General features: G+C 41.9%; 1 protein-coding gene across 2 annotated transcripts in view; it reads right to left on the bottom strand.

Annotated features, from left to right (window-relative positions):
• MYO1F (myosin IF) overlaps window positions 1-12,134 on the bottom strand; it is a 168,703-nt gene extending 156,569 nt beyond the window's left edge. For both annotated transcript variants that reach the window (XM_082263563.1, XM_082263562.1), the window contains exon 1: window positions 11,956-12,134. Coding sequence is in view for 1 of the 2 variants with exons in the window: in XM_082263562.1 (XP_082119688.1) it covers window positions 11,956-11,958 (3 nt within the window). In the remaining variant the exon portion in view is untranslated. The remainder of the gene's footprint in view (window positions 1-11,955) is intronic.
• Window positions 12,135-20,333: the final 8,199 nt, after the last annotated feature.

Here is a 20,333-nt window from a genome sequence, read left to right on the forward strand (position 1 = left end):
TCCCCACCGCTCCTCTCTTGACCAACAGAACCCTCAAAACTATGTTTTCCATGACACTGTAACCTACCAGAGTCGGAAACAATGTTTGATAAACTCCTCCTTAAGGTGTTCTCAGGAGATTTCATTTTCTTCTCTCCCTGTGGGGACAGGATATGTTCTGAGACTTTCCCCTTGCAATGGTGGTCAAGGAGAGTTTCCAACCAATAGTAATCCTTCTCCTTGATGCCATGTATTTTCGGTTCCTTTGCAGGCTTTGAAGCATTAGGGAGCCCATGCACCGCAAGTTTGTGGAGGCATGAGAAGCAGACTCCTCGGGGTCACTGAGGATTACAATATCTGGAACTGCCTCCTCTCAGCCACGTACTACTCCCAAGGGCTTTGGGGACAGAAAACCATCTCTTAAGGTTTGACATACAGTATGACTTCCACTGCTTCATTACCTTTAAAACTATCATAGTTACATAGTACATAGTTACATAGTTAGTGAGGTTGAAAAAGACATCCGTCCTTCCAGTTCAACCTATGATGTGTGTGTGTGTTTGCTGTTAACCGTACATTGTATACCCCTGTATGTTGTGGTCTTTAAGGTGCCCATCTAATAGTTTTTTGAAACTATCAATGCTCCCTGCTGATACAACTGCTTGTGGAAGAAAATTCCACATCCTTACCGCTCTTACAGTGAAGAACCCCTTACGCACTTTAAGGTTAAACCGCTTTTCCTCTAGTTTTAGTGAGTGGCCACGTGTCTTGTTGTATCTTCTTTCTCTGAATAGTTTGTTCCTTATGCTAGGGTCGCCAGTACAGTATTTGTACATTGATATCATATCCCCCCTCAATCGTCTCTTCTCCATAGAGAATAAGTTCAGTGCTTGTAGTCTTTCCTCATAGCTGATGTCCTCCATTCCCCTAATTATTTTTGTTGCCCTTCTCTGGACTCTCTCCAGTTCCAGCACATCCTTCCTGAGGACCGGTGCCCAGAACTGGACAGCATACTCCAGATGTGGCCGGACCAGAGTCTTGTAGAGCGGGAGAACAATCTCTTTATTTCTGGAGTGAATCCCCTTTTTTATACATCCCAGTATTCTGTTGGCTTTGCTTGCAGCGGCTTGGCATTGCATGCCACTGCCAAGCCTGTTGTCTACCAGTACCCCCAGGTCCTTTTCCATCCTAGACTCACCCAGAGGTTCCCCCCTAGTGAGTAGCTTGCTTTTTGGTTTCTGGCCCCCAAGTGCATTACTTTACATTTTTCAACATTAAACCTCATCTGCCAGAATCCTCCTCCTCCTCCTTCCTCTCCTCTTGTGTGTTCTGTGGCATGGCAAGAATAGTGTCTTCCTCTTCCTCCTGCTGCTCTGCCTTAAGTGCTCTGTCCATATTGCCATGCAGAGTCTGCTCCAGCAGGAACACAACAGGGATTGTGTCACTAATGCATGCATTGTGACGGCTCACCATCCTTGTGGTTTCCTCAAATGGTGACAGTTCAGTGCACATGCACCACAAATGGCCCAGACAGCTGAGCTTTGGGAAATGACCGGAAGATAACAGCTCCACAATGTGATGGAATATGGTGGCTGCGCTCTACTCTTCCATGATGGCTACCTCATTGGGGTTGTGCCTCAACCTCACTTTCCTCCTCTGCTCTATCTGGCACCCAAGTCGCGTCAGTGACCTCATCAGCATCATCTCTTCCATCCTCATTATCACTTGAGACAACTTGGCAATATGCTGCGGCTTGGGGAACATGACTGCCAATTTGTGTACCAGTGTTCTCACCTCTCTGTAGGCTCATGTTCCTACCTTCCTCAACCTCAGAACAAACATCCTAATCAAGAAATGGCTGTGCACCATCAAGGATCAAGTGGCTGACGCTGTGTTCAAATAACTCAGCTGACTCCTTCATGCCTGATGCTGGGGCTATGGCAGGAATAGCTGTGGACAAGGAGGCAGAACAAGCCACACTGGCAGCTGCAGTGGACTGTGCACTAGTCTTTACTTGGGTGACTGAGGATGAGGATGGTTTAGTAAGCCAGTCCACCACCACCTCTGCATGCTGTGGCTGGATAGCACAGGCAACATCACTACACAGGCAACATCACTAAACAGAGGATATGATGCCCTACCTGAGGACTGATCATGTCCACCTTTGCCTGCTGTTGGCCCCCTCACAGTGCCATGGAAACAACTGCCTCTCCTTGTTGGCCTCCCAGACATGCTGGGGGGGGGGGGTGCTTATGTGTACGTGGATGCACTTTAATCAATGAAAAGTGGTGTTTGGTGCACTTTCATCAGAGTATTCACTACACAGACACACTCCACTGACACACTACAATATACTGCACTGACGCACTGCAATATATTGTGTGAAATATACTGTGTTAAATACACGCAATGCACTGAAATATACTGCGATAAACATGCAGTAACGCACAAAAAAATACTGCATTAAACGTGCAGTAACACACAGAGATTTACTGTGTTAAACTTGCAGTAATGCACAGAAATATACTGTGTTAAACGTGCAGTAATGCACTGAATTGTACTGCATAAAACGTGCTGTAACTCACAGAGATATACTGCATTAAATGTGCAGTAACGCACTTAAATATACTGTGGTAAATGTGCAGTAATGCACAGAAATATACTGCGTTAAACGTGCACTAATACACTGAAATATACTGCAGTAACTGGCACATAACGCACTGAAATATACTGCGTAAATGTGCATTAACGCACTTAAATATACTGTGTTAAATGTGCAGTAACCCAAAGAAGAAAAACTGTGTTAAACATGCAGTAACGCACAGAAATATACTATGTTAAACGTGCAGCAATGCACTGAAATATACTGCGTTAAAGGTGCAGTAACGCACTGAAATATACTGCGTTAAAGGTGCAGTAATGCACTGAAATATACTGTGTTAAACGTGCAGTAACACACTTAACTATACTGCAGTAAACCTGCTCTGACAAAATAAACTGACACTAATGTAAAAATGAATGGTCACTACACTCACACTGACAGAGCTATCACTAGATTCACACTAAAGTGACACAAAAGGAAAAAAGAATGGTCACACTACACTCACACTGACTGAACTATCACTAGATTCACAGTAAAGAAAAAAATGAATGGTCGCACTACACTCACACTGAACTATTAAAGATTCACCTTTTACATTTATTCACTGCAAAGTGTTCCCTGAATGGCACCAAGTCACTGTCCTCCTGTGTTCACTGGAGACTTCCACAGATATCCCACAGCTATGGCACATATATAGTTACAGTAGTCCAACCTGGACCATGTAACTATATATACATTGTCATGTCTAAACTTCAGTTTAGGACCCCACACAAGTTGATCTGTAAGTTCCACGTAGGCAGGGGGCACATTCTCACTATCCAGGCCAGAATGCAGAAGTTTGGCATACTTAGTTTACATCTGAGAAACTGGGCAGAGGCCAAAACTGGATGAAGCAACACTCAAGGGATGGTGTACATATTTCTTGATATCACTTTGACCTTCATATTATTTGGGTCCTTAATGGGTGTAGTCGTGTACCAGAATAATCATAGTTTTCTTGAGCATGGACACTGGCATATCAAACTTTGATGGGGCTGCCTATTTCTTCAAGAAGGCCTCATCCAAGACGCAATGGATTGCGAAACATTACAGGATTGTGAAGGATGTTAGTCAGTGCCATTGATTGTATAGGTATCAGAATCTGCAGATGCCCAGCATTTTCTAAATGGTACAATATCAAGAAATATCCACAATGTCCAATGTAAATCTTAATTAAATTTACATTATAACACTTAGCCTTCTTTTTAAAAAGAACTAGAAAAAATATAAAAATTAGCATATTACAAAAACCAAATACTATAATTCAATCAAAACATATACTAACAAGTGTAACAACTTATTGTTATCTGCCCCAGACAGCAACCCTTAAATATCCTCAATCATAACCATATACTGTATCTTATAATAAATAAATACATAGATTAATAAGTGATTGATTAATGAGGTAATACTGCCCTTTTCATGTGCTTGGCTCTTACAGCAGCTGTGGTCGGACGTGGTAACTAGTAGGGGCATACATGCCCACAGAAACATGGTGGCTCAGGTTGTGAGTAGGCAACAAAGCTGTGTCCCCTAGTAAACTAAGTGACCTGAGCTGGGCTAGCTGCAACGAGATCCACCTAGGATAATAATGGTAGGTACAAGTGACTGGGGCAAGCATACCTCCTCCCACAGTAAGCCCACACATCCCCCAGACTGCCAACATGGATTACTGTACATACCATTTAGGGGGGAAGGAAAGGGTATCCCATGGATAATGTTCTCTTGCCAAAACCAGGACCCATAAGGCCCCTTTCACATGGGCATTCTGATCAGGTCAACCTGTCAGTTTTCTATTGCTGGACCTGTTCGGAAGGTCTATGGAGAATAATAGACAGACAGATGGATGTACAGTACATGGGCTTGTGTCTGTTTAAACCTGCCTACCTCCTGGTCTGTCCAGCTCCAGGAAAAAAAAAAATCTGGATAAGGACTACATCCTTTTATGTTTTTGCAGACTGGATTGGAGGTAGAGTAATGCAAATGGACAGTGGAGTCAGTTTATACCCAGCCACCCAGAGAGCTGAGGGGGGTCTGCCTTTATCCCCTGGGCACAATTGAACTGGCACCCATGAGGTGACATCCATCCCGTTCGGTGCCGATCAGCAAGGGATCCATGTGAAAGGGGCCTAAGAGTGACAGTTATTATACTCCAGAATCTACAGTATATACACCTAATCTTCTGTTAATTAAAGAAATCACCAATGCTCATGAAGAATCTTCAAGGACACAATAGGGAAAAAATCCCAGTACAGATTTTTACATCCTATCTCTTTTTTTTTTTTTTTTTTTTTGATCAAATGCTTTTTATTGAGAACTACAAAGTTACATATGTACATATAGTTAAATAGTTGTTAAGGTTGAATAAAAACTATTCCATACAGTTCAACCTGAGTGGGTGTGTGTTCGTTCATGTTGATAATCATTTACCATATCCCTGTAAATTGCGTTCACTAAGATGCGAGTCCAAGAGTCTTTTAAAAACTATCAATACTTCCCACTAACGACACCAACTGTGGAAGGGAGTTGCACATTCTTGTCGTCCTGACAATGAAAACCCCTTACATAGTTAAACCACATTTCCTCCAAATTCTCTTTCTTCTTTTTTCCTGTAAAAAGTTCTATTTTACAAGAAAAGATAATTATAATCTGTTTCAAACACAAAGCATGCCCACTTGAATTAAATAAAGTCGTGACACTCCGTTACAACGCAGTCTCCAGCAGTTACTGTGCAACAGTTATAGGAATCACGAGGTACTGATATTATAAAATACAGATACCCATGATCAGCTTTTTGCCTAATAGCATATGTTACAACAGCATATTAAAGGAATTGCAAAGTCAGAAGGTTTTTTTTTTATCTTAATGCATTCTATGCATTAAGATAAAAAACCTTCTGTGTGAAGCAGCCCCCCAGCAACCCCAAATACTTACCTGAGCCCATCTCTCTCCAGGAATATCCATGAGTGTCTCGGCTGTCCGAGACTCTACCTCCTGATTTGCTGAGACACAGCAGCGGCGCCATTGGCTCCCGCAGATGTCAACCAAAGTCAGTCAGCCAGTCAGGTGAGAGAGGGGGTGGGGCTGAATAGACACAGGGAGCTGTGACTCGGTTTGGGTGTCTCCATAGCAAGCTGCTTGCTGTGGGGGGGGGGGGGGCACTCAACAGGAGGGAGGGGCCAGGAGCACCGAAGATAGATCCAGGAAGAGGAGGATCTGGGCTGCTCTGTGCAAAACCAACTGCACAGAGGAGGTAAGTATAACATGTTTGTTATTTTTATTGAAAGAAAAAAAATAGACTTTACAATCACTTTAAGCTTATCACATATTAAGTAAATACTAGTGAGATAAACAAGACAATACAGAGGAGGTAGGAGCTAGGCCACATGTAAACCATTGAGACCATCATTTTTTTTTAATTTTGTAAACAACCCCTTATGTCAATCTTTCCCTTCCCAGGATGTTATTTACCATATCTTTCCATATCGTAAAAAATTGAGGGATAGGTGACATTCATTTCTGTGCAATTAAATTGCAGCCATAAAAAAAAAAAAAAATAAATAAAAAAACAAGCAACAAATGGGAGGTTAAAGTTACTAGGCCCTTATAGTCTAAAAGTAACTGAAGTGAGTACAGAGCATTTATTGTCTGCAAGATGGATGGTGGTACTAAAATAACTTAGGGAATCTCCATGGTATATGCATTAGGGTGCCAGTTTCCCCAGAGCACCTAGGACAAGAGGATGCTGTCTGACCCCAGACGTGTAATATTTGTAGGTATGATAAAACCTATGAATGATAGATAACTGTGTAAGCTTTTGAGAAGGGGGTAAGGCCTTGGGGATAATTTCCAAGGCATCAATTTACTGATCCTTATCAATAAGTCCAAGATCTCGTCCCCAAACATCTCCACACCTTAGCTGTAACTTAGAGCTGGTTGCCAGAAAAAGAGCAGAGAATCTCCTATTCGACCCTTTTCAGATTAACTGAGACCACCATCTTAAGAATTGGGGAAGAGTTATATACTAAGCAGGTACTGTCAGATTGCACCTGCAAGGAATGACAAGGTCCTAACACTAGCCAAAAAACTGAGACCGGGTTAATGTTGTTCCTAGCATCCTGCTCCCACAGGTGGCACTAAAACCCAGAGGTCAAGACCTATCAATCTTCCACCTTTAATGAATTGAAAAGAAATACCTTTTCATGGGAAATAAATGTTTTAATGGGTTACCGTTTTCATCTAAAGAATAACTGCAAACCTACTGTATGTGATAGGTATGTATTTAAGTTGATTACGTTGATGACAGTTCAAATAATTCATACATCTTAGAGCCTTATTGCCAAATTGGTCAGGCCTATAGTGACGTGCTAACCTGAGCAAGATCCTTGCTTGGGGAAGAAGAGACGAAAAAAAGAATTGCCTTGTGAAGGTAAATCAAGATTGTTGACCTGATAGCCTGCAATACTGCCAGCCATCACTAGGGAGAGACCAAAGTGATGGCTGGCCAGACATGCACATTCAGATACAAGTCTTCCATACAATCTAGTGCACGGTTGTGTAGCAGGTAGGGGATTTCAACATGCTTATGAGCTGGAATTCCTGCACACTTTCATGTTTCCTACTGCACACACACACACACACACACACACACACACACACACAGACTCTTCAGTACAGACACCCCCAGCACAGACTCCTTAGTACAGACCCCCCAGCACAGACTGTTTCGTAAAGACCACCCACTGCCACAGAACCCACTTTCATACTTCTCCCTCCTCAATTTATTAAATGCAGTGTAAGTTTAGAATGAGGAGAAGTCCTCCCCTTGGCTGTGTAATATGACCATAGAAGAGCCCTTGACTCCGAACGGCTGCTCCCAGGCAAACAGAAGCTGCGCTGCACTGCAGCATCATAAAAAATGCAAAAAATAAGTACTGGCTGGCCGCAGCACCCTCAAAATGTCAGCACCTGGTGTAGACTGTACCCCTCACCCCCCCCCCTCTAAGTACTGAACTTCTGTAAGGAGATGACTTGTGTTCTTAGTATGAACACATTGGTACATAAGCTTAGCTCTAAACTGTCCCTTTTTAGGAAGTATGATTCTTGTATCTGTATCTATTAGCAGAATAGCACACTGTTTTGCAATAACTACAGCCTTTTATGAAGTCAGCACAGCCGGGGGAAGCCCATGCTTCCCTTTTTCTCTTGTTCACCAGTTAAAGCAATTGTAAAGTCTAATTTTTTCCCTATAAAAATAATAAACATTTTTTACTTACCTGCTCTGTTGCACTGGATTTGAACAGAGCAAGCCAGATCCTCCTCTTTTCAGGTCCCTCTTCTGTAATCTGGCACCTCCCTCCTGTTTAGTTCCCCCACAGCAAGCAGTTTGCTATGGGGGCACCCGAGCTGAGTCACAGCTCCCTGTGTCCATTCAGACACAGAGCCCAGACGCTCGTGGACATCGCTGGATAGAGAGGGACCTCAGGTAATGTAAGTGTGAGAGGGGCTGCTGTACACAGAAGGCTTTTTATCCTAATGCAAAGAATGCATTAAGATAAAAAACCTTCTGCCTTTACGACTCCTTTAAGTCATTAGGGAAATACATGAACATATTAGGATTTAATCAAATTTTGAATGCAACTATTTATATACAGTAATTTGAGTTGTCCAGAAAAGTGCTGACCAAGATCCATGCTCATAGGGTTGGCACAATTATGTTGCTTATTGGGAGCCTGCAACTCTTTTATAGTGAATTTCATACTTTCAGGGGCCTGCATTTGTTCTCTGATTTGTTTCCCAGAAAAATTGAATGCTCCAGTGAGGAGATAGAAACCAAAATTCTGTGATGCATCTAGCCTCCTTCACCTCACTATAAGTTAGCGATACCACTAATTATAGTAGGGTGTACAGAGGTGGGAGGGTAGCTGGTTGCTATTTTGTAATCAGAGTTACTAGTCTTTCTTTCTCTTGGGGTGCTCTGTGACAAATCAGAAAGTGAATGGAGGCACCAAGATATACCAAAAGATAATAATGTGTTTGCTTTATGTGCTTTATATGGCCACCGATTTGCATTACAGCAAAATTACACCGATCAGCCATAACATTATGACAACCCTTCTAATATTGAGTATAGCCCCCTTTTGCTAAAACAGCCCTGCCCATTGAGGCAGGGACACCAAAGTAACATCCACATGAATGGCAGGACCCAAGGTTTCCCAGCAGAACTTTGCCCAAAGCATCACACTGCCTCGGACGACATGCCTTTTTATATTGGATCCTGGTGCCATCTCTTCCCCAGGTAAGTGATGCACATGCACCCGACCATCCACATGATGGAAAAGAAAATGTGATTCATCAGACCAGGCCATCTTCTTCCAGTACCCTGTAGTCCCATAGTCGTAGTCTGATGTTCATGTGACCACTATAGAAGCTTTTGCCTGTGGACACAGGTCACCATGGGCTTCACAGCCCCATACACAACAAACTGCGATGTCCATATTTTTCTGCTTTCACCACATCAGTTTCATGGACAACATGTTCACTTGCTGCCTAATATATCCCACCAATTTTCAGATGATATTGTAACAATATATTTTTCTTTACCTGTCAGTGGTCATAATGTTATGGTTGATCGAGTACAGTATCTCACAAAAGTGAGTGCACCCCTCAAATTTTTGTAAATATTTTATTACATCTTTCATGTGACAACACTGATTGACACTTTGCTACAATGTAAAGTAGTGAGTGTACAGCTTGTATAACAGTGTAAATTTGCTGTCCCCTCAAAATAACTCAACACACACTCGTTAGTGTTACAAGGTCTCAGGTGTGAATGGGGAGCAGGTGTGTTAAATTTAGTATTATCGCTCTCACTCTCTCATACAGGTCACTGGAAGTTCAACATGGCACCTCATGGCAAAGAACTCCCTCAAGGATCTGAAAAAAAGAATTGTTGCTCTACATAAAGATGGCCTAGGCTATAAGAAGATTGCCAGAAAACGAAAACTGAGCTGCAGCACAGTGGCCAAGACCATACAGCGGTTTAACAGGACAGATTTCACTCAGAACAGGCCTCGCCAAAAGAAGTTGAGTGCATGTGCTCAGCATCATATCCAGAGGTTGTCTTTGGGAAATAGACATATGAGTGCTGCTAGCATTCCTGCAGAGGTTAATGGGGTGGGGGGTCAGCCTGTCAGTGCCAGACCATATGCCGCACACTTCATCAAATTGGTCTGCATGGCTGCCGTCCCAGAAATAATTATCTTCTAAAGATGGTGCACAAGAAAGCCCACAAACAGTTTGCTGAAGACAAGCAGACTAAGGACATGGATTACTGGAACCATGTCCTGTGGTCTGATAAGACCAAGATATACTTGTTTGGTTCAGATAGTGTAAAGCGTGTGTGGGGGCAACCAGGTGAGGAGTACAAAGACAAGTGTGTTTTGCCTACAGTCAAGCATGGTGGTGGGGGTGTCACGGTCTGGGGCTGCATGAGTGCTGCCAGCACTAAGGAGCTACAGTTCATTGAGGGAACCATGAATGCCAACATGTACTGAGACATACTGAAGCAGAGCATGATCCCCTCCCTTCAGAGACTGGGCTGCAAGGCAATATTCCAACATGATAACAACCCAAAACACACCTCCAAGACGACCACTGCCTTGCTAAAGAAGCTGAGGGTAAAGGGGATGGACTGGCAAGCATATCTCCAGACCTAAACCCTATTGAGCATCTGTGGGGCATCCTCAAACAGGAGGTGGAGGAGTGCAAGGTCTCTAACATCCACCAGCTCTGTGATTTCATCATGGAGGAGTGGAAGAGGACTCCAGTGGCAACCTATGAAGCTCTGGTGAACTCCATGCCCAAGAGGGTTGGTGGAAGAGGAGGAGGGTGCTGGAAAATAATGGTGGCCACACAAAATATTGATACTTTGGGTCCAATTTTAGACATAAAATTGTGTGTGTGTGTTGAGTTATTTTGAGGGGACAGCAAATTTACACTGTTATAGAAGATGTACCCTCACTACTTTACATTGTAGCAAAGTGTCATTTCTTCAGTGTTGTCACATGAAAAGATATAATAAAATATTTACAAAAATGTGGGGGGTGTACTCACTTTTGTGAGATACTGTATATCCATTACTGTTTAAAGCCCCCTCATCAGACAAACTATAAAAAGTAATGATAGTTTTTTACAAATGCTACCTAACCCTTTTCTGTTTAGTTTAGTAAAGTACTTGTAAGATCTTTTATTCCTTATTGCAGCCATTAGTCAAATAACTGTTTTCTGTACAATGGCATGATACCTGAACAGATTGAGGTTTTAAAGTATATGTCCCTATTGAATCTCATGAATCATTCTAAACTGTTTTGTTAGCTTCACATATATGTTATAAAAATGACAGAATATCCTTTGACAGTAGTTAGCTATCAAATGCTAAAAAGTCTGCAATCTTTAAGGGTACATGCTCTGCGCGTTCTGGACATTTGTCCCTAAACGATTACGGCCCAAAACAAGAGTACCACTCGGTACAGCTGCCATGTATCTTAGCTGCTGGTAGTGGGGCTGGCCACTAAATTGGGGGCCTGAAAATTCTGGGTTTGGTGCACATGAGCTAAAGACACAAAAATAGACCTCTTTAAAAAATTACCTAATTTTCTAATAAAAACGTAAGTCCTATAAAGACATACTATACATGTGCAATTCATACATTACATGCCCAGCGTGATACCCCCAAAAAAATAAGAAATAATTACTAGATCTGTGAAATTTTTGTCAAACTGAAGGATTTCTTATTTTCATAACAATGGATAACAATGGCTGCGCCACAGTCTAGTTTGCAAGGTATCTAAGAGTGGGCATAGACATGAACATCTCCATCCCCACTAATTTTATTGATTAATTGCAGCAGGCAGGTGAGGATCAAGCCCAGGAGGTAACAACATGTGTTTTTCTATAGCTTGTTGACTTAAAAGAGCAAAGGAAGTACTGTGCCACAAAAGTACTGTCAGCCGTGTTGTAAAGGACATCACAGTGGACCTTGGAACATTCTGTAGTTGCCCAACTATCCTTCACTGCTAGGAGGACATCTACCCATTTATGGCTAGATTGTGTTTCTAGCACAAAAGAAAAGGTTAAAAAGATCGAAATAATTTACTGACTTCCTGCAAAATCTGATGCTAGCCTGTTTAGAAATCTGTTCCTTCTAACCTCTGATGTGATTACACGGCAGTTGTCTATTCTGAATTACACACAGTCAGAGCAGTTGCTGACTTCTGCTGTCATTTTGTAGGTTTGCATCTTCCTTATGATAATGTAGATAATGCTCGTATTACCATTGCCTGATGGATCCCTGCTCTCGTGATTCTGTTGCAGATGGATTAAGTCCTTGATCCTAAAATGCCATTGTTATCCACATGTTGCTGAATGGATTATCCTTTGTGCTTCTGTATATCGTTTACTGAACACTAGTCGTTGCAGAAGTTCCTTTCACTGTCAGTCAGCCACTTCCTTCTTTCAAATTCTTAGGTTTTTCTAAAGATTATTATGTACGGGGTGGGGTGTATGTAATGAGGAATAGGAAACAGTGCACAGTCTAGGTTACCGGTTGCTCTTAATAAATCGTTAACCTGTCCACACTGGCAGATACAGCGGAGAAAATATTTATTTGATCCCCTGCAGATTTGCCCAATTACAAAGAAATTAAGGGTCTATAATTTTTATCGTGGGTATATTTTAAATGATAGAGACAGAGCATCAACCAAAAAACCCCAAAAAACATGATGCAAATATTATAAAATGAGTTGCAGTTCAGTGTGTAAAATAAGTATTTGATCCCCAAGCAAACATGACTTAGTACTTGGTGGAGAAACCCTTGTTTGCAAGCACAGAAGTAAGACATTTCTTGTAGTTGGTTACCAGGTTTGCACACATCTCAGGAGGGATTTTGGTCCACTCTTCTTTACAGATCTTCTCTAAATCCTTGACTGTCTCTCGACAACTTAAAGTTTCAGCTCCCTCGATAACTTTTCTACAGGATTAAGGTGCGGAGACTGGCTAGGCCACTCCATGACCTTAATTTGCTTCTTCTTGAGCCACTACTTTGTTGCCTTGGCGGTATGTTTAAGGTTTAGTATTCCCCCACAGCAAGCTCAACCTTGTCTTAGGGCACTGATGAAGACGGCACAAAGCAAAAGTACCCCATGTGTAGTAAAGTGACCCTGTACATGGTCAAACAAAACCAAAGAAACTTAACCCCTTGGTGACCAGTGTGCCCCTTTGCCTTTAACCACTTCCCACAAACCGACGTACCTGTATGTCGGCTTGCAGAAGTGGTTGTACTGGGATCAGGCATCGACCTGGTACCATTTTTTTAGAGCCGGCGGTCAGCTTTCGGAAGATAATAGCCGATGCCAGCGAGCAGGAAGGGACGTCCCCACCCTCCCGCCACCTTCAGCGGCTCTGCCCGGCTCTCCCGTTCCACCGCATGTCCGCCAGCTGGTTGGGGGCCAAAAAAAGCCGTCTCCAATCATGTAACCCGAAAGCGATGTCACAACGGTTTATTTGGCTGCCAATGGCACCAATTTAAAAAGAAGGCAGTATTCAAAAATGCCAATTTCAGCATTTTGAATACTTTGAAGTGCAGTGGAGGGGTCTGGGGTCTTTTAGACCCCCAGATCCCTCAATAAAGAGTACCTATCACTGCCTATTACAGTCACAAGGGATGTTTACTTTGCTTGTGACAGCAATAAAAGTGATCAGATTTTTTTTTTCTAGAAACAGTGTAAGAAAAAAAAAAAATTCAATAAAATAAATAGGATAAGAAAAAAAAAATGATAAAGCACCCCCGTTCCCGTGAGCTTGCGCCACGAAAGAAAACACATATGTAAGTCACGCCTGCAAATGAAAACGGTGTTCAAATCACACATGTGAGGTATCACCGCAATTGCCAGAGTGAGAGAAATAATTCTAGAAAAAGACCTCCTCTGTAACTCATAACTGGTAACCGTTAAACATTTTAAAAGCGTCACCTATGGAGATTTTTAAGTACAATAGTTTGTTGCCATTCCATGAGTGTGCGCAATTTTAAACCGTAACATGTTAGGTATCTATTTACTTGGCGTGACATCATCTTTCACAATATACAAAAAAATTGGGCTAATTTTCCTGTTTAGTTTTTTTAAAAGTGAAATGTATTTTTTTTCCCCAAAAATTGCGTTTCAAAGACCGCTGCGCAAATATTGCATGACAAAAAATTTTTGCAACAACCGCCGTTTTATTCTCCAGAGTCTTTACTAAAAAAAGAATATAAAATGTTTTGGAGTTCTAAGTAATTTTTTAGTATATAAAACATATATTTGCTGCGCTAAAATATAATAAAAATAAGTATGCGAAAAGCAGCCAACACAAATCTTTGGAACAGAAAGATCAATAATAATAAAAATACAAATGTGGCGCTAATCTGGTAGCTAAAATCAAAGAAATGTCCTTGATATGCGTGGATGAAAAAGCAACAGTTCAAATTCTTTCTCGTGCATTAATAAAAAACTTCACAAAGAAGGGAAGAAATGTGAAGATCCTCAGCAAGGGAAACCACCACCAGGCACCCGCACACACTGATCCTTACCAGATCACATTGACCCTCATCACAAAGGTCAAAAAACGCCCATGGTACAAGCACTGGAAAGCCGGGATCATTCACTCCTCCTCCTATGAAATCTTCCACCAAGCGGACAGTCCTTAGGTCCTTACAGGGTCCCCATGTGAGGAAACAAAATACCAACACATAGTGTACACTGCTATGAAGTTTATTGCTCCCCGAAGATAATAAGTACACTTACAGGATAGCCGCACTTAGAGAGCGTTGCTTTATCCACCTCCGAGGCTCGGAGGTGGATAAAGCAACGCTCTCTAAGTGCGGCTATCCTGTAAGTGTACTTATTATCTTCGGGGAGCAATAAACTTCATAGCAGTGTACACTATGTGTTGGTATTTTGTTTCCTCACATGGGGACCCTGTAAGGACCTAAGGACTGTCCGCTTGGTGGAAGATTTCATAGGAGGAGGAGTGAATGATCCCGGCTTTCCAGTGCTTGTACCATGGGCGTTTTTTGACCTTTGTGATGAGGGTCAATGTGATCTGGTAAGGATCAGTGTGTGCGGGTGCCTGGTGGTGGTTTCCCTTGCTGAGGATCTTCACATTTCTTCCCTTCTTTGTGAAGTTTTTTATTAATGCACGAGAAAGAATTTGAACTGTTGCTTTTTCATCCACGCATATCAAGGACATTTCTTCAATTTTTTAGTATAAAATACTGATTTTAACTTGCAAACAACATGTGTCAGAAATAGGCTTGGTCCTTAAGTGGTTAAGGAAGGGTGGGCTCCACCCAGGCTCACCTGCCCTCTATCTATCCATTAATATGCATGTGCTTCCACTATGGAGGCTCTCAAAAATCTATAGAGTAAAGGGCCATACACACTATAAGATTTTCTGAAGACTTTTTCCTTCAGATTTACCTTTTCTATGTAGTGCAAGGGCCTGCCAGATTGCATAAAAATTGAAAGTGTTTAGGTTTGACCTCATATTATATGGTTTTGGTAAGTCTAAAGGAAAAAGTCTTCAGAAAATCTTATAGTGTGTATGGCCCATTAGGATTGCAGATAATACTGGGATGCCTTATCGCGGCCTCTGCAGCTTATACATGTATTTGCAAATGTGTTCAAATAAACCCCTGTTCTTAACACATAAGTTAGACAGGATAATTAAATTGGTTGTAGGCTGGTTGGTAAGTTGGGAATTTTCTTTGGTTTTGTTTCACATGCGTCCCACCGCACGTCCACCGGCTGGTTGGAGCCTCGAAGGAAGCCAGATTCGGCTTCGATCAGGTCTTCCATGCACCCTGTGCAAGGTGCCTAGCGTAGCCCAGAAGAATCCACCCTGGGGTAAGTCTCTCTTGTGATCCTTGCTTGGTGTCCAAGGAGGAAGGAAATATGGAGGGTGTGGCAAACCACCACCACCCTACCCTTACTGATGCTGTTTTAATAGGCATAACGAAATATTGATTTGATTTAGTTTTAGTTTGTGCACGTCGTAGATTGACAAATAATATCTATTAATTTCATTGTTTCTGAAAGCATCCTCACTTTACGCACAGTACTATCATTTTTAGGTGCATCCTTTTTAAACTTCTTAAACTCCTGTTCAGGTTCTTTTAAAAACAAGGCTTTAGCAGAGTTTTAGACATGCAAACTTTCTCAATAGCAATGTGTTAAGCTGTTCTTTGGAGAGATACTGTAGTTCCTCTTCTGTATTAGAGCAGCATGTTGCATTTGTGTCATCATCACCTCAAACCAGTTTATGTGGTTTCTTGAGAAACACCTCTGGTGTCTTGCCGAACGTCTGCATTACCATAAAACTAGTGCCTGCTCTCCCCAACAATGCCAGTCTGTCATTTTCTACCTACATGTCAGACATGCTGTTCTGTACACGGATTACTTTTTTGAAAGTACACTGCTGCAGAAACATTTCCTACGCAACCTTACGTTTCATAGCGAGAGAGGAACTGTGTGCGTGGGACAAACAACTTTAACCAACTCACTGACATTCAAAGGATGTACTAAAAACCACACACAGATAAAAGTAGACTACCTATCTATAATAAAAAGACATCATTACTTCTGGGCAGTGTGCCCTGTTTGCTAGACTCAACTTTGATAAAGTTTTCAGAGAATGAGTTAGCCAAGAAAACAATTATTTTATTTATTTATTTATTTATTTTTTTTTTCAAACCTGGTTGTTAGTTTCAAAATAAATTATACTAAGAGCCGGTTCACACTACCACGACCAGAAAGTCGCCCCGTGACTTGAAGAGACTTGTTTAGAGACTTGGAAGAGACTTGGAAGAGACTTGTGCACTACTTTGAAGAGATAGGCGACTTTGTCTGTGGGGAATGCCTGGCTAATCTCTTTCTTCTTCCTGGAAAGTCGGATCACAAGTCGCTTCAATTAAGATAAGGAGGCGACTCCCATTGAAGTATATGGGACAGGTCGGATCACAGGTCACCTCAAAGTAGTACAGGACCCTTTTCTGAAGTCGGAGCGACTTCAGTAGTGCCAATTAAGACAGCACTGATTGATTAACATTGCTTTTGTTATGTCAAGCGACCTGGGGCTACACAAGTCGCCTCACAAGTCGTGCTAGTGTGAATGGGCTCTGAAGTTCCATTAGGATCATTTATAAGTTAATCGCTATGATTCAGCCAAGACTGGGGGAAAAATGTGTCAGTGAGGAGTCATGTTCGGTGGAAGTGATGATATAAGTGGTGTGCGGACGGGACGTTTGTTTAGTTGTATCATTTGGATAAACTTTTAATGAAATGTTGCTGACAAATTTGGGTGGTGTTAGGCTTTACATTGCTCTACAAACAATAAACTTTACATTGCTCTACAAACAATAAACTTCACATTGCTCTACAAACAATAAACTTTACATTGCTCTACAAACAATAAACTATATTATATTTTCACAGTGGCATCTGCTGATTTAGAAACGTTTTCTAGCCTGTCCCTTTGACAAAAAATTGATCAAACCATCAACTTCTGTCTAGGTGGGACTACCACACACTGATTAGTATTTGGCTGGTCCATACTAAACAGGCCAAATTTTGAAAAATGTATCGTCAGCTTAAAGCCGTAGTAAAGTTTTTAAAGTGGAACTTCACTCCCTCAATAAACACTGACTATTTTTAGCGCCGGTTCACACTGGCGCGATGCTACCAGTGTGAACCGGGGCTTAATCCTTATGCTGCTGGCATTAGTAAATATATTGGAGGGTATATTATATTTACTAGGTAATGTTTAACTATTATAACTAAGTATAAATTAACTGTTTAGTTTAACAAAATTTATTTCCTTTTTTTCCCACTAAGAGAGCTTTATTTTAGTGGTGTTTGATCACCTCTGTAGTTCATATTTTTTTGTGCTTTTAACAAAAGAAAAGGCCATCGATTTTGGAAAAACAAACAAACACATTTTTTTTTTACTTTCTGCTAAAAAAAAAAATCCAATAAAAAAATGTAAAAAAAAAATTAAGTTTCTTCATTAATTTAGACCAATATATATTCAGCTAAAAATCCCAAAATACGTATTTTGATTGGTTTGCGCAAAAGTTATAGCGTCTACAAACTATGGGATATTTTTATTTATTTTTTTTACATTTTTTTTATCTAGTAATGGCGGTGATCAGCGACTTATAGTGGCACTGCAAAAATGCCGCAGACAAATCGGACACAGACTAACACTTTTGACACTTTTTGGGGACGCGCTTGTTCGCGTTCTCCTCGGCGGGCAAACATATGCGATGTTCGGTCCACCCCTTATACATCATCATTGAGCAAACTTTGACCAGTCAGCAGACACATTCCAGCCAATCAGCATACCCTCCCTCCCAGACCCTCCCACCTCCTATAAAAAAGCAAGGACAGCATCCATCTTAGATTCATTCTGAAGCTGCAGAGTTAGTTAGAGCAGGGAGAGTGCTGCTGCTGCTGCTGCTGAATTAATAGGGAAATCATTAGCTAGGCCAGTTTTCTGTGTCCACTCCTGCTGTAAGGACAGCATCCTGACAGCACACCAAAAAAGCCCTTTTTAGGGCTGGTATATCAGTCTGCTTTTATTTATTTTTTTCTATATATATACAGACTGTACTGTGTGCAAACCACTCATATCGGGTGGCACAGCACCTTGCAGATAAAAAAGTCATTTCATTTTTACCCTTTAATATAATTGCAGTTGCCTGCCAGTGTGTTTCAGGCCCACTGACTGAACTGTGCCCACTGCCAGTGCCCACCACTCATACAGATTGTACAGCACCTGCAGACTGTACTGTGCCCACTGCCCACCACTCATTTAGGGTGGCACAGCACCTTGCAGATAAAAAGTCATTTCATTTTTTCTCTGTAATATAATTGCAGTTGCCTGCCAATGAGTGTCAGGTCCACAGACTGTACTGTGCCCACTGCCCACCACTCATTTAGGGTGGCACAGAACCTTGCAGATAAAACATTAATTTAATTTTTCCTCTGTAATATAATTGCAGTTGCCTGCCAGTGAATGTCAGGTCAACAGACTGTATTGTGCCCACTGCCCACCACTCATATAGGGTGGCACAGCACCTTGCAGATAAAAAATTAATTACATTTTTCCTATAATAAAAAAATAAAATTCATCCAGAAAAAACAGGAACTGGCTTTTTCATTCGAATTTCAGTAGCGCAGGGATGGTGATAACCTCTTACCAAATAATAGGATGATAACATATACCAAAATATATGAATCAGATGTGATAAATATAAGCATAAAATCATAAATACATAAAAGCATGAAATAACATCAATAGGAGTCCATAAAGTCCATAGGTATAAAGTGCATAGAGCAATGAAAGTGCAAACATGAAGGATCACAGGTGCAACTTATGGGGACCACCCTTGCTTGCCACCACCACATAGTGCTGGGAGAAGTATCTGAAATTCAGACTCACCAGACGCCTATGCCTAACCACTCCCATGGACTAGCCAACAACAGCATATAGTAAAATCAGATTTCCTCCAGATATCTGAAATTCAGACTCACTATAAATTTACCAGGAAATCTTCCAGAGGAGTCTTTGCAGCACAAATCATCATGTGATTTCATGCTTTTATGTATTTATGATTTTATGCTTATATTTATCACATCTGATTCATATATTTTGGTATATGTTATCATCCTAGTCAGAGGCGTAACTAGAACCTTCAGGGCCCCGATGCAAGAAACCATGAAGGGCCCCCCAGACCCCTGGCCGGGGCCCTTCCCTTCAAGCCCGGGGCTCTTCCCACTAATCCTGGGGCTCTTTACTCTCATTGCATGGCCTTTTTTTATGGTCCCGCATCAGGATCCTTTCACAAGTTCTGCAGTGGGCCCCCTTCCTGCAATCTTGGGGCCTCCCCACAGTGGTGAAATGCCAGGGCCCGGTCGCAAGTGTGACCTTTGAGATCCTAGAAGTTCACCCACTGGTTTGCTACCGGGCCCCCTGGAGCATGGGGCCCGGTAGCGATTGCAACCCCTGCAACCCCTGTAGTTACGCCCCTGATCCTAGTTATTTGGTAAGAGGTTATCACCATCCCTGCGCTACTGAAATTCAAATGAAAAAGCCAGTTCCTGTTTTTTCTGGATGAATTTTATTTTTTATTATATTTACTCATTTAGGTAGCAGCAATTTGTGTTATTTGTGTTATTCTGTCAGGTTTGTGTTAAGGCCCGTACACACGTGCAGATTGTCGGCCGAAAAGCTTCGGCCGACGACCGATCGGCCGATTTTCGGCTTGTTAGTATGATGCTTCCGACAGCCGACAGCGCACTTTCGGCCGAAAAGAATCTGTCATGCAAGCAGTAAAATTTTTGTATGCCGACACCAGAGCGGCCGATTGTTCGCCAGTCAATACAGAATTCGGCCGACAGACAGCAGATTTGCAAGACTGGGCATGCTCAGAAAAGAAAAAACACAGGGAAAGTTAACCATCACATGACATCACTTCTGCAGTTGGCTGTAGTCGGCGGACAAAATTATTGTGCAGTCTTTTGCACTTTTCAACAGACATGACAGCCCGGGGACAAAAGACAGCCGATCGTTCGGCCGACGATCGGTACGTGTGTACGGGGCTTTACCTGTATTTCCT

This window comes from Pelophylax lessonae (assembly GCF_965119305.1).
Source record: "Pelophylax lessonae genome assembly, chromosome: 1".
Taxonomy (NCBI): Eukaryota; Metazoa; Chordata; class Amphibia; order Anura; family Ranidae; genus Pelophylax; species Pelophylax lessonae.